Raw genomic sequence first — 14759 nt, forward strand, 5'->3', positions numbered from 1 at the left:
CGCAATTTTTCACTTTGGTTGTGTTTTGTAGAAGAAGGATGACACATATTTTTAAAAAAAATATTACATACATATATATGTTATGCTTTAATTAGTTATGCAGAAAAACAATCAATAAACCTTCTATCAAATAAGCTTGTTTCTTTTATCTCAGCAGCTATTTCAATGCAATCACTTTTAGAACACATTCAAATCAATTGTTCCCTTTAGCAATTTTGCATAAAAATACAGTATTCCTGCAGAAATTTTATCACAATTTCTTCCAGTCCCAGCAAATTCCAGAAGTTTATATTTTAAAATTGCATTTAAGTTAAAAAAGAATATCATGATGTATCTATAAAAACAGCTAGAATACAATAAAAAAAACACACAAAAATGTTATTAAAAAAACAGAATTGTTATGTGCATGGCTGCCACAGTTTAGCACATTTGGCTTTTTTACTGAAGTGGTTACTCAAATCAATCAGACGATAAAAATTAAAAATTTTGTTGTCTCGTACACTAGAACAATGAGAAATGAATATATAATTCTAAAAAATACCATTCGTAAAAACTCATCAAAGGTGAGTTGGCCATCACTGTTAATGTCAGCCCATTCAAGTATCTCATCAATCACATCATCCGGAAAATCATGTCTGAGGTCGCCGCCTGATTTTAAAGCAGCTTTCAGATGACACAGTGGGATTTTTCCATCTTTATCTACATCATGCTAAAAATATATTATTAATAATAAAATAAACATACATTTGAAATAGATTTACAAGTCCACATGCTTCAATTACACATGAGATTATCATAATAATATTTATATAAGTTATATAAGAGGTAAAAAAATATTTCAAACGAGACTGAATTGTTTAAATACAGAAAAGTGCACTATAACCATGATTATTTAGTAATGAGAAAGCTTGGGTATATATAAGAAAAGATATCTCTGTGGAAGAATTTTTCCGAGATACTAATTCATATTTAAGTAAATTAAATTCTACATTGAGAAAAGTAAGAAACCTCATGCAGCCAATCTATTTAGTTGCTGAAAATAGACCTTAAGAAAAATTACAAATAATCAGCAGCTTTGACCACTCAGCTAGGGGTGGATTTATTTCAGAATGCTACATCTTGATTGGTTTATTTTGATTATGGCAAAGCACTTGAAGGCTATCTGCCTAAAGAGAAGGGTGCCTTCGTGGATGACTTTTTAAGGCAAACTGGCTTGTATCCACATTACACATGGGAAATCCATGAAAACACCTATGCAGCCAGCCCATTTGCCTGGAATCAAACCCAGGTTGAACCAGGTTCCAGATTTGCTGGAAACAAAAATGCATGTGCTCAGATGATTAGATACAGGTGAATGGCAGTCTGATATTCACACAGCATTAAATTAATTTACTTCAACAATATGCTCTATTCTAAAAAAATTACACAAAAAATAAGCAACTACAGCCACTACAACTTCTGCAATAAAAATTACCCATCCCAAAGCAATGTGATGAGGAAATGGAAAAACATCTTTCCACCTGGATTGATGGTGAAATTGAAAGCACACTTTACTATTTTCTCGTAAAACATTTTTATTATTTTAGATATATTCCGGTGTTTTATTTCTAAATATCAAAATATGCTTTTCATTAGATTGAAAAATCTCTCATGCTGAAATAGTTAGAAATTTTTTGCAGATGAAAACGTAAAAGTTATGTATTGGATGCAAGCTGGTGGTTTTCATGACTTTTTTTTAAATGATTCTTAAATTATAAACATTTAAAAATAAAACAAATAAAGCCGTCTCTAAATCTTTCTGTAATTCTTCCGAAGAACACAGCAATCTGTTTTCACTCAAAAAATCAGAGCATTGCACAAACCTCAGCAATACCAGTTATTTACCAAATGCACATCTTTGTTGTTCTCTTTTGAAATTTTGTGGGAAAATTCTGTATTCCTGCAGAAATTTTTATGCATGTTCTTCTATTGCTGGCAAAATCCACAACCATATATTTTAAAATTGAGTTTAAGGCCAAAAAAAAATACAGTACAAAGTCCGTAATCCGGACTCGTCGGGACTTTGGCGATTCCAGATTATAGATCACCAATTTAAATCTGGTAAGATGGCATGCAGAAATTATGCAATTAAAAATATAAAACCATAATTTATGAAATAAAGAGCAATTATGATCTAAAGGATATCAAAATTTACAAAAAGAAAAGCTTAATATTTATTTGTTTACTTTATTATAAACATTTCTTTCAATGTAAATTGTTAAAGTCGCTTTGTTTTTTGTGCTAAGTGCGCATGCTTAAACATTAAACACGCATGCGTAAACACATTACATGCATGCGTAAAGCATACAAAAAAAAAAGTTTGTGGCTTTGAGGTCCGGATTATAGACTTTGTATTGTATCATGATTTGTTTATAAAAACTGCTGGAACATGAAATAAAAGAAAACAAAGGTGTATGAAAATGGTGATGCTGTTTGACTGTAGAACTGTTATGAGCATGGTTGCCAGAGTTGGGCACGTTCAAATACCTTAAATGAGTCCACGAATCTATGCATCGACATTATGAAGCATACATTGCAGTAGATGGAAGGAATTTTGGTTAATCTTTGGATTATGGTAACTTGGCGATTTTTTGGCGACCAACCCTGCTAGAGCAACCTGCTAGTTTTTGTTTGGATGCCATTTTTTTTCACTTTTTTTTTTTACTCAACATTTTTTTCCAACAATCTGCTAGCCGAATTACACTTATGCTAGAACTTTTATGGAATAAAAGTGCTTAATCATGACGATGATTAGGTGCAAAATTGGGAGAAAGTGCAGAATCGCAAACTGCTCGCCGCGTTTTTAAGAATTGCACATACACGGTATCCATGTACACGTCAACCTATTTTCACTTAAAAAAAATATCCCAGAATTGCACAAAAAATGGCATTGCGCACACTCGACTTTATCCATGTACACTGCTAAAGTCCTAGCTAGTAACCTTTATCGCCTTACCAAAATGTCGCCAAACTACCTGTTACCATATTCCAAAGATTGGCCAGAATTTTGAACATTTTTCGTACCCATGGCTATTTCCTTCATCTGAATCACAAAGTTTTGTTTCTTAATAAAGTTGTTAATGACATTATCAGCTCCCTTTCTTTGCATGTTGATCACTGCTGTAACATTGCTGATTTTTTTACTCATCTTCCTATGTAAAACGTGTTCATCATGGGTTGACAGACCAGTACATAAAGTTAGCAAACAACCTTTTAAGACACCTTGTATATCTAATCAAAAATTAGCAATTATATTACTATAAATCAATGCATTAGAGTGCCGAAAATGTCTAAAAGATGTAACATTGCATGAATGCTGTAAGAATAAAATATAGTAGCTTTGTATATGAGAAATATTGCTACATCAAATCTGAAATTCCCTTATACAGATACACTGATATTCCATAAACAAGGAAGTCTGTTTTTATTAAAAGATATGAAAATATGAGCATATTTCCAAATTGATTCATATTTAAAAATTAAAATGCCTGCAAATCAACCTGCAGAATAACCAGGCATCATACTGAGCTTTCCAAGTCTTAACTGAACTCACTTTGATATCAAATTTTATGAATAGATTTTATTAAAATAAAATAATTATTTAGAAAAATTGGGGAAGTGCAGGATCACCCACTGCTAGAACGTTTTTAAGAATTGCACATACTCGGTATACATGTACACATTGACTTATTTTCACTTAAAAAAAATCCCAGAATTGCAGAAAAATGGCATTGCATACTCCCTTTATCCATGTACACATCGACCTATTTTCACTTAAAAAGTCAAAGAAAATTGACAAAAATCTAATTTTTTCTTACTCTTGTAAAAAGCGTCAAACAAATATGTGGACTATTCTGCACTTTACCCGAAAAATTATTACAAAAATGGAGAGAAAATTATTACCTTAACACTGTATATATGCAGTAATGTAAGCAACACTTTTTTATTTAAATTAAATAATTTGCAATATATAGTTTATATGCATTTCATATAAGCACAATTTAAGCTATATCAAAAAAAATGTCGGTTACAATATTAGTAAATGGTTTAAAGATGCAATTTTGAGTTTTAGAACAGTTTATACAATATACTGAAATGAAAGATAAGTTTATTCTTAAATTAGTAAAAATGATTAACGAATTCATGGAATATCAAAACTTACCTTATCAAAAACTGGTTTCCATTGCTGTAATATGAAACGAGAAAAGCCAAATTAATACCATTCATTACAGATTCATTTTTAAATGCAGTAAAATAATGAACACGATCAACTCACCAGTTCCATATCTATTGGGTCCCAGTCTTTACTGACAGATCGATGAGGTGGTGAAACTTTTATTTCCCCTCGCATTTTGACTAAAGTTTCAGTAATAAGGTATAGTTTCGAATAACCAATTTCCCTGCTTTTGTATTTTCAGAGTATTAGCTGATAAAAGGCATATCTGTAAATAAATGTATTAAATAAACAATCAGGTAATCATGACTCAAATTTAGACAGACAGACAAAGCAGGTGACAGGCTTGTTTTGCATTGTCGTAAGTCTTTTTGCCTCATGACTAAAGTCAGATTAAAAAAAAACATGAGTAAAGAAAGGTTTCAGACTATATTAAAAGTCTGGGAGAGGCATAGAAGATGTAAAAAAAGTGCATGTTACTTCACTCTCAGTTTTCTTCATTGTGCAATTAATTTTATAATGTTCTAGCGCTTTATTTAACAGCCATTAGCCTTGCGGCACTACAAGGGCCGGAAGTAGTGGCCATTTCGTTATGGATGAGAGCATCTAATAGGTAGCCACCCAGTAGCGGCTCCTTTATTTGTGCACATGGAGCACGTGAACCCCAAAAGAAAGACAAAAAAATTAATTTATTAACATATTAAATAAAATATATTAAATGCACTTGCAGATTTTTACCCATTTCCAGTATGAGTACCCCCCTCCCTTTTTAAATACGCAGTGGCTAATCGCACCTTCTACGTTAGCGAATGCGCACAATTAGCCCAGGTACAAGCATTTTACGCCAATTTACCGCGATAAGACAGGAGGTAGCGGGAGCGAGGGTTGCTAACAGTTTCTGCTTATCTTCCTTGTATGCGATTTCTATGTTAATTAATTTATAGTTATTATTACTGAAATTTATGTGTTATTTGTTTGATATAACTTGAGGACGATGGATGTGACAAAAACAAATTTCTTGCCTTTTGAGTGTGGAAACAAGTTTTCCACATATTCTAAATTTGAAAGGACAAAAAAACTGCATGAAAATCAAAATTTTGCTGTTTTGATTAAAACGAGATCGCAAAATTTCACGAGAGTCATAAACATTGTGAAACGGTATTGTGCAAATATGTTACCTTTGAATGTAAGAAAGGACATATTCATAAACAGTCATCATAAAAAGTTATATTCGTATTTATAAAGAGTCAAATTCTTTTATTTAACATAGGAACTTTTATGCAAACTTAAACCCTAGTCTTACAGCATAGAAGTGCGAGAATTTATTATTCAATGATAAAACTTATTGAAAATTAATGGTGTTCTTATATATGTCTCACTCTTTCAGGGTCCACGCATGTTTATAAGTTCAAATGCCATATTTCAAAACAAAGTTATACATGAAATAAAACCTTCTAAAATGTGATAACTCATTTGCGTGTGCAAACTTGTCAATATAAATCTCTTACATTAAATTATTGTCTTTTAAATTATATCCCATTATTTATTAAAATTTAATTTATTAATGTGTTTACACTATTATTTTAAAGTCCTTTGGAAATATCTTTTGTGTTCTGAAAAATGAAGACTTTTTCCATAGAAAAATTAAACAGCCATACAAAATTGTTAATAACCAGTATTATATGATTAATTGTTAATTTAATAGTTTATTTTATTCCTTTTAACTTATTTCATGTCTAAATTTTCTACGCAGACATACTCTGTCTAATTTTTACTATCTTTTAAAAGACGAAAAATTTCAAAGAGAAATGAACAAAAATCTTGATTGTGCAAAACACACATTTGAATCTAAATGTATTCTAAGAAGTACAAAAAAATTTAAACGATGTTCTAGTCCCCCCTTCCCCAAAATCAGTCATTTAAACTATTCCAACCGTTTAGGAGAACAAACGGCTGCTGGAATAGTTTATGCGAACAACATAAAAATATGCCCCTTTTTATATATATGCATAAATAAAAGAAATGTGTTCCTTTTATATATATATATATATATATATATATATAAGGAACACATTTCTTTTATTTATGTATCTTATATATCTCTTATTTCTTATATATATATAATTTATCAAGCAAAGCAGTAAAACAATTTTTGAAAAACCAATTTTGGTCAAGAAAACATCTTGCGCAATATGCTGCAAAATAAGTAAAAAATAAAAATTGTAGAAAGCTCGCCTAAAAGTTACCAAGAGCTGCTGCTCCAAAAGGTTTAAGACGTTTTCAAAAATTAATACACATGAAAAGCAAATCATTTGACATGTAAAACATAAATACAATAAAATTAAAAAACAGAAAAAGTTAAAAAGTAAGCGGAAAATGGTAAATTAGCCCAATTCGACATCCAAACAGGCTTTTCAAGGGAAATTTCATTTATTTGAACGTCGAATCAAGCTAACCCCATTACGCGTTTCGCCGAAACAGACAATTGAAACTTTTTCGCTAAAAAATTTTTTTGACAAAGTGTCTTGGAAATTTGAATAGTCTCAATTCTCTGTTCCAATTTCCCGACGCGTCCGCTCAGAATGACACATTAAGGTGTTAAAATATGTTAATCAAAATCAAACTTTCTAAATCTAGTCTAAAATTAAAATCAAAACGAAAATAAATAGCGATGAGCTATTAGTCCTAAAAATACAAATACATTCGGGCTGGGCCTGCAAGCTTAAAGATTAACAATTTTATTTAAAAAAAAATAGATTTTATAAAACTGTAAGAAAACCTGTAGTTAATAATCAATATAAAATAAAAAATTGAGAAAAGAACAAACTCAGTGGGTCTTGCTAAGACCAAGAAAAAGTTGTAACATATATATATATAAGGAAAGGAACACATTTCCCTTTCTAATCTTTTGAAAGTCGCTAACGCTTAAAAAATGATAAACTACGTCAAAGTAGTAACCTGCCTGTAAAAAAAAAGAGAGAGAGAGACTCACTACAACAGATTTGGTAGCTCGAGTAATTAGGATTCCTTCTTTTCGATTCGGTTCAAATGACGGATCGGACAACTCAAAGCTCATGCGTGGTTAATGTTGGTGCGAATAGCTGAAGCGGCTAATCGCACCGCTGGTGCCAATAGCATCGGCCTTTTAAATACACTAACACATAACTATAGCACAGAGCGTTGAGTTTTCCCTCGATCACACATGCGACTGAAGAAATGCCCCTGAAAACCAATTTATAGAGATAGAAGCGTACAGGGGAGCGGGAGGGGAAAGAAGATACCATTCCATTCCATTTGCCCATCTTCGGTGTCCCCAAGTTCGCATTATTTGCAGTTATCTCGTCCGAATTATCCCTTGGTTTGCTACGCTTACGAACGTGAGTTAATACTTGGTCCCTTTTCTTTTTCTTTCTATACTTTATTCTTATTTTTCGATTCATATTTTTTGCGAACTAGTGTAAACAGTTAAGATGCCACTTAGTAAAATCAGTATGTCGAAACTAAATTACATTTTCAGCACTTTTTTTGGAAAGAAAAATTGAAATTGCTCAAGCCAACACCTTCTGACGAAATATAAGAAGGGAATTCAGACCCGATTTTTGTGAGAAATGTTCGAGGATTATTATATGTGTTAATCATCTAACAAGCTCTTTTGTTTTCCATATCTCCGGCTTGCAAAACAGAATGGTGATTTAAGTTGAGTAAAATCTATGATGCTAATTTATCACATAGAATAAAAAAGTATGAATGCTCACAATCACATTTAAACTTCACCTTAGAATTTAATTTGCTACGAAAGGTGCATAATATTTACCAACAACACTACAGTGCATTTAGTTCAAATGTTAAAAGACACAATAAGAAGGCTATAAAAATCGTTATGTTCTAAAAAAATACGTCGATTGCATTTTGTTTTGTGATGTGAGGACAGATCTAAGCATTGTAGCATGCTCTCAACTGAAAAAAAGCAGCATAAATGACTTAGCTAAATTCAATGAAAACCTATTGATTTATTTGCCTTAAAAAATCTAGCAAGATGCTGATCTAGCAAGTTGTAACCGCTCTTCACTTTCGACTTCCAAACGAAGAAATTCTAATAAATTTCCTAACATGTTCTTCTTGTCTTTATTTTCTACACGGTTATGTGTGCGTTCCCACTCCTTGATAAGAACTTCTGGTAGAGCTGATTTTACTAAAGGATATAACATTGTTTCATATTTTTAGACGTTACCCCTAAAGTCTCTAATGTTCGCAGCTGAGTCTCCAACTTATCATAAAGGACTCGCAAAGTAAAATTTTCGTCCCTTTTAGCTTGTGTTAAAACTGGATTTAAAAATTCACGAGTATAAATTTGAATTAATAGTTCATCTTTAGCAAAACCAGATTTCAGTTGTTCAATGACATTATAATAAATTTCGCCAAATGGTGGAAAATGGTTTTTATTAGTAAATGAAACTAAGCGAAATTTCCACTGGAAATATCGCCCTTTCTTTCAGTGGTTGATAACATTAAATCAACTTTCGTTTTCATAGTAACCCACTGATTTCGATAGCTTTCCGTTAAATCCATATCCTTGGAAAATTCATCTTCATTAAAATTTTCCACTCTTAGCCAAGTTACTTTAACTCTTTCATCTAACTGAAATAATCTGTCAGCGTTATCATTAAAAATATTAAATACAGATATCAAATCAATCTTACTTACTGCTTCAACTTTTATAACAGTTTCCACTTCTTTCAAAGAAGTTGTGAAATATCGCCGTAATTATGTTCTTTCCCGTTTTAAATTATCCATAGTCCTGCTGTACGGACGCCAGTATTTTAAAGGATTTGAAAATAAGTAATATTTAATTATTATGGATTTAATATGAAAAAAGACTTTAATTGCACATATTTACAAACTTTAGAAGCAGTTATTCTTACTAACCACGATAGAGCTTATTTAAAACATGAAACTTAAACAGAATTGATTTGTAGCTGGTATTACTCAAACAACGATGTTCAAAGCTTGCTTCTCATACGTAACGAGAAGCAAATGCAAGACGATACTATTTATTGTGAGATGGCGAAACTAATTTTTGCTGATTTCATTAATAAGACGCCAGGGTCATCAGTGGACGAAGAGGAAGTATTCAAGAGAAGCCTTGGGTTGTTCGAAAAATTTAAGAGAAGAACCGGCATCCACAGCTTTGTGAAGCATGGAGAAGCAACAAGTTCAGACATAAAATGCAGCCGAGAACTTCATCGGCGCGTTCAAAAAGAGGGTTACCTGCAGCAGTAGGTTTTTAATCTTGCGAGTCTCCGCTGGAAAAAAGACGCTGAAACGAATTTACATAATAGCAGAGAATATATTGACGAGCTTCAAACCAATGAAAGACCGTCTCACGCTACTGTTTTGCGCAAATGTAAGTGGCAATTTGAAAATTAAACCACTGCTTGTTTACCATTCGGGTAATCCACAAGCCTTTCAAGAAGTTTAAAGTTTGGAAAATCAGGCTAAGTATCATGTGAAGATCTAACAACAAGGCTTTAGGGATATGAGATCTTCTTATAGATTGATCCATGAAGTTTTTGGCTCGTCTGTAGAAAAATATTTGCTTGAGATGAATTTGCTACTTCGAGCCTAGCTTGCTATAGACTACCCTCCAGCACATCCTCCAGTCCTAGAAGATGACTTTCTTGAAGAATTTAAATTCATAAAAGTCCAGTTCCTGCCTCCCAACACCACTTCTTTGCTGCAGCCAATGGACCAGCAGGACATTTCAGATTTGTAAAAAACTCTACTTTAAAGCGCTTTTCTGAAGGAACCAATCTCACGCTCAAAGAAATCACTCACATCACTACTTGCCTCAAGATGACCGACAAGGTATGGGAGGGGGAGAGAAGTCTTATTTCTGGATGGAAGAAGCTTTGGTCGGAGAGCAATGTCGAAAGTTACTCCGAGGGATTTGAGCATGTGCTTGTAGTGAACGAAAACTGTGTCTCTAGCCAAGGTTATGGGGCTGTAGGGTATGTAGTTGGTATCCAAGCAGCGACATAGATGAGTTAGTGGAAGAACATAGCTTAGAATTGACCACCGAAGACTTATGTAGCTGTGTTCTGTAATATAGCAAGAAGTTGTGGATGAGATAACAGTTTCAGCAAAGTAACAACCTCAGTGAAATAAGAAAGATTCTAAAAGCATAGGAAACTATTGCATCAACTGAAGCATCACTCTAATAAGGGAGCAGATATGTGCGCTAAACGTTTTTTTAACGATAATGCTGTTTCTGATTTTCACCGAATTTTGAAGCGTAGGCAAAAGCAAATGTCTTCACACAACTTTCTTGTAAGAAAGAGTGTATTAAAAATAATAAATTCCATTATTATAAATTTGTTGAGTATTTTGTTCGAAAGGAAACTCATCCTATTTTCAATTATTTCTATGGAAAAAAATTATTTCTCTTAACGAATGTTTCGCATTACTTATATAAGATTCGAGAACAAATTAAGCATGATAAGTGAGGTTCTGATGTATTAACTTGGAATGTGATCCACACTTCACTGTATTTTCAACAGTTCTAAACAATTTCTATCGTTTTATAACGTCAAGGACAGCTGAACGCTTTACATTTAGGATTTTTTCGATGCTTAGAATACTTTTATTATTTTTAAAGTCAGTAATTAAATTTCTGATGGAACTTGTCGTTAGTCTGTAGTGCCTTGCCATGTTCGCTTCAGATATAGAAATGTGCTAAAACAAGTAAAACAGTTGCTCACGTTTGTTTTTGGACACTTGTATGTTTGAAACTTATTTGCATAAACTCTGTACAAAATATTAAAACACAGTCTTCAATTTTTCTTATATATTACTTTTTCTCCGTTTTAAGTCTTTCTCATTACAAAATAAATATCAAGCATCCTTGTAATAATTTATTCAAAACGTGTTAATCAGTAACTCGCATAATAATTCGGACACTCGAAAGTTTGCTGAAATGTTGTGGATGTTTCTTGTCAGACTTTTTTATTTTAAGTGAAACTATATAACGAGAATTATCGTCTGCGTTAGAAATTGTTACTTGCTCATCAAAATTATTAAAAGTTCCACATCTGAATTGAACATGGCAAAACGCTACAAATTAACAACAACTTCTGCTGTTGTTAATTTTTTGTTGTAATTTAATTTCCATTGTTGTAAATTAATAATTTATTATTTTAAAGATCACCAAAGTATTCAAAATACCCAAAAAAGCATTTAATTATTTTTTATGCATTAAAACTATGTAGGACTATTCAAAATGCATTGAAGTCTGGACCACAACAAAATCATAAAATTATTTAGAAACCGCATAGCTTTAGAATTTCCGAATGACAGTATCGCAGGTTGGGTATAACTTTTTTTCCCCCACTCCTACAGTGTTGCTACTGCTTGCTTAGAAATCTTTGAGTTTGTTAATCGAAAATTCGTTAAAGTTTTACAAAATAGGAAACAGATAATAAAACAAATTCGAAATTCAAAATTCAGGCTTCCAGTTATCCATATTCACGTAGAGCACTATGTTATTCAAATTTGGATGGCTTTAGGTACCGTTGTTTTTTCACAATGCCAGAAACATAAACACATTAATGCAGATTCTTCCTTATTTAATTAGTTAATTATTATTTAATTATTCTTTAAATATAATACAGGGCGAATGGCAGCAATTTAAAGGGTGATATACCATTTATAGTGATTCAATGCAAAATGCCGTTTCGAGACTAATATCCATTCCGGACTAATGTCCCTTTTGGGCTAATAATGCTTACATACTTATTTTAAATGGCTATGAAATAGTTGAAAGTGTACAACAAAAGCTATCGTTGGGCCTTTTCCACGAATTTAAAAATGAACTTGTTTTTAAAACTCATTAAAAGTTTTGGGGAAACAGAACGCAATATGGCATACATGACATAAAACAAGACAAAGCAAAGCAAACGCAACATGTGTGAAACAGCCTCTATTTCAGTGTACTTTATATCATGAGCGTTAGTAAATAAATTAATAATATAGTAAAAACAATATAAAATCTGAAACGTTTCAGATTTTAAATTATGTTCAAAGGGGCCTTTTTTAACGTTTTGTGTCTTACCTTTATTTATTAAATATCAAGTTATACTTACTCAAATCATTAAATTCAGTTCAACAGCAATATCCCAAAATCATTTTAAAATGAGCATATCTTTAGAATTTCCGATACACAGTCTCGTGGACTGAAGATAAAAAGGATTTTAGTCCAAAGGGGCTTTGTCCCTGAAGAACTATTGTTTTCGTTTTGAGATTTTGCGTTGAAAACTTTATAAGGCTGTATCACCTTTTAAATCGTTGCTACCAAATACTATCGCCCTGTATTATATTTGAAGAAATTAAGTAATGAAAAATATGCATAAATGTATGTATATTTCTCGCATTGTGATAAAACAACGGTACCTAGAGCCATCGAATTTTGAATGGCGTTATCTTACTGCGAATATGGGCATGTGGCAGACCAAATTTGAAATTTGGAATTTGTTTTATGATAGACTTCATATTTTGTAAAACTTTAACGAATTTTTAATTAACAAACTCAAGGATTTGCAAGCGAGCAATAGCAACAATCTACGGGGAGGAAAAAGAAAAAAAAAAAAAAAAAAAAAAAAAACTTTTTAAATTTCCTGCGCGCGGAACTGTGTATCGGAGATTCTAAAGATAGGCTCATTTTAAAACTATTTTGCGATATTGCTGTTGAACTGAAATTTATGGTTTAAGTGCAAAGAACATGATATTTAATAAATAAAGGTAACACGCAAAACGTTAAAAAAACGCAATTTAAACGTATTTGGACCTAATTTAAAATCTGAACCTTTCAGTTTTTTTTTTTTTTTTTTTTTTAACATTTTGTCTGTTACTTTTATTTGTTCTTTTCTTTTCTTTTTTTTTTTTTCTTTTTTTCCAGTACAGTGTTGCCATTGCTCGCTTTGAAATCGTTTAGTTTGTTAATCAAAAATTCGTGCAAGTCAGTGTTACAAAATATGAAATCGATAATAAAACAAATTTGAAATTCCGAATTTGGGCTTCCACATACCCATATTCTGTGCAAGATTACGTTATTCAAATTTTGATGGCTCTAGGTACCATTGTTTTATCATAACGCGAGAAACATACATACATTCCTGCAGATTCTTCATTATTTAATTTCTTTAAATATAATACAGGCCTCTAATATTTGGTGGCAACAATCTGAAAAGTGATTAGCCGTTTATAGTTTTCAACGCAAAATGCCAAATCGAAATTAAGGATTTAATTTAATTTTTAGTCCTTTAGAGCTAATTGCCCCTTTGGGCTAATAAATAAGAGCAAGTAATATAACGGCTAGGACCATAATATTTTGGAAGATCATATGTAGGATACTGAATTACTATAAAAACTGTTTTAATCTTCAGCCACAGAAATTTTATAAAGAATTCGACACTGATATTTCAAAGCTAAACAGGCCAGCTTAAGAATTTCCTCAAATCCATCTTTAAATTCGTGTCCTGATAGAAATTCTGTTAATCACACGTAAATTCTAAGGCATTTTAAGTTGAATTTTTGTACAATTTTAAAAATGCTTCTAATTCAATTAAAATTTCAAAGTCTAGTCTGCAACTTTGAATAAATAGGAATATAAAACAAAGCACATACCTTAACGCCAATCTTTAATGCCAGCCTTAATATCAGCCATGTAATTCGAGCCTCCAGTCTGTAAGTTCTGTGGAATCGTACAGAAAACTTCACTAATTGTGTCCTAAGCAAGGAGTAAGTTACATTAACAAAATTTTTATTTCAAATCTTGCTAAAAATCAGGAAGTGAAAGCAGGAGTTTGTGAGAAGAATGCGTCATGCATCTCTATCAGATAAGGGGCGACACAAAAAGGAAATTAAAAATGATAACGTGCTCTTGAAAGCTCATATTTCATATCTTTCTTTTTTTCCCTTCAGTTAAATTTTACTAAGTTTTATAAAAATTTGATTAAAAATAGACAAATTTTCGAATTGGGGGGATTTGGTTAGGGGAGCAGAATATTCTTTCAGGCAAAACTGACCTGCTCCGATATGGAAGGACTTTCCTACTTTCTAGCAACTTTGTCGACTTTAAAGGAACCATTACTTGAGACACTTTATTTTTTATTGAAGACTTCAAAGAAGCGTGATCTTGTTATTATACAACCCTTATGAAAATTGTTTATACAGGCTGCAGAGCTCTGTTAAATTCCCTGTAGAACTGTACAGGAAATACTCTATGGAAATGCTTCCTTATAAAAAACTTATACAAGTCTATAATTTTTATATCTCAGATTTCTACAGAAATTTTGCTTTGCCACATCATACAGAAACGTTGCTGTCTTGTCCATATTACATGGAACAATGGTTGCCACAGCGCACTCCGAACAGAGGTTGGACTTCTATTTTCCAACCCAGGTTTTAAGGAAGAGCAACCCGGGGGGGGGAATTCGGGAGTCTCCCACCCCTCTTCTCACCCACCAATCCACACGAGGAGACTTTCGTCTCG

General features: G+C 32.2%; 1 protein-coding gene across 1 annotated transcript in view; it reads right to left on the reverse strand.

The window, feature by feature from the left end:
* LOC118202786 (rhomboid-related protein 2-like) overlaps positions 1–14043 on the reverse strand; it is a 71489-nt gene extending 57446 nt beyond the window's left edge. The window contains exons 1-4 of the mRNA XM_035374979.2: positions 13892–14043; positions 4316–4481; positions 4202–4225; positions 542–709 (exon numbers count right to left, since the gene is read on the reverse strand). Coding sequence (XP_035230870.2) covers positions 542–709; positions 4202–4225; positions 4316–4390 — 267 coding nt within the window. The 5' untranslated portion in view covers positions 4391–4481; positions 13892–14043. The remainder of the gene's footprint in view (positions 1–541; positions 710–4201; positions 4226–4315; positions 4482–13891) is intronic.
* Positions 14044–14759: the final 716 nt, after the last annotated feature.

The sequence above is a fragment of the Stegodyphus dumicola genome, chromosome 3 (genome assembly GCF_044657685.1).
Source record: "Stegodyphus dumicola isolate Sdum_Otavi_A_Nest chromosome 3, ASM4465768v1".
NCBI classification, from domain to species: domain Eukaryota; kingdom Metazoa; phylum Arthropoda; class Arachnida; order Araneae; family Eresidae; genus Stegodyphus; species Stegodyphus dumicola.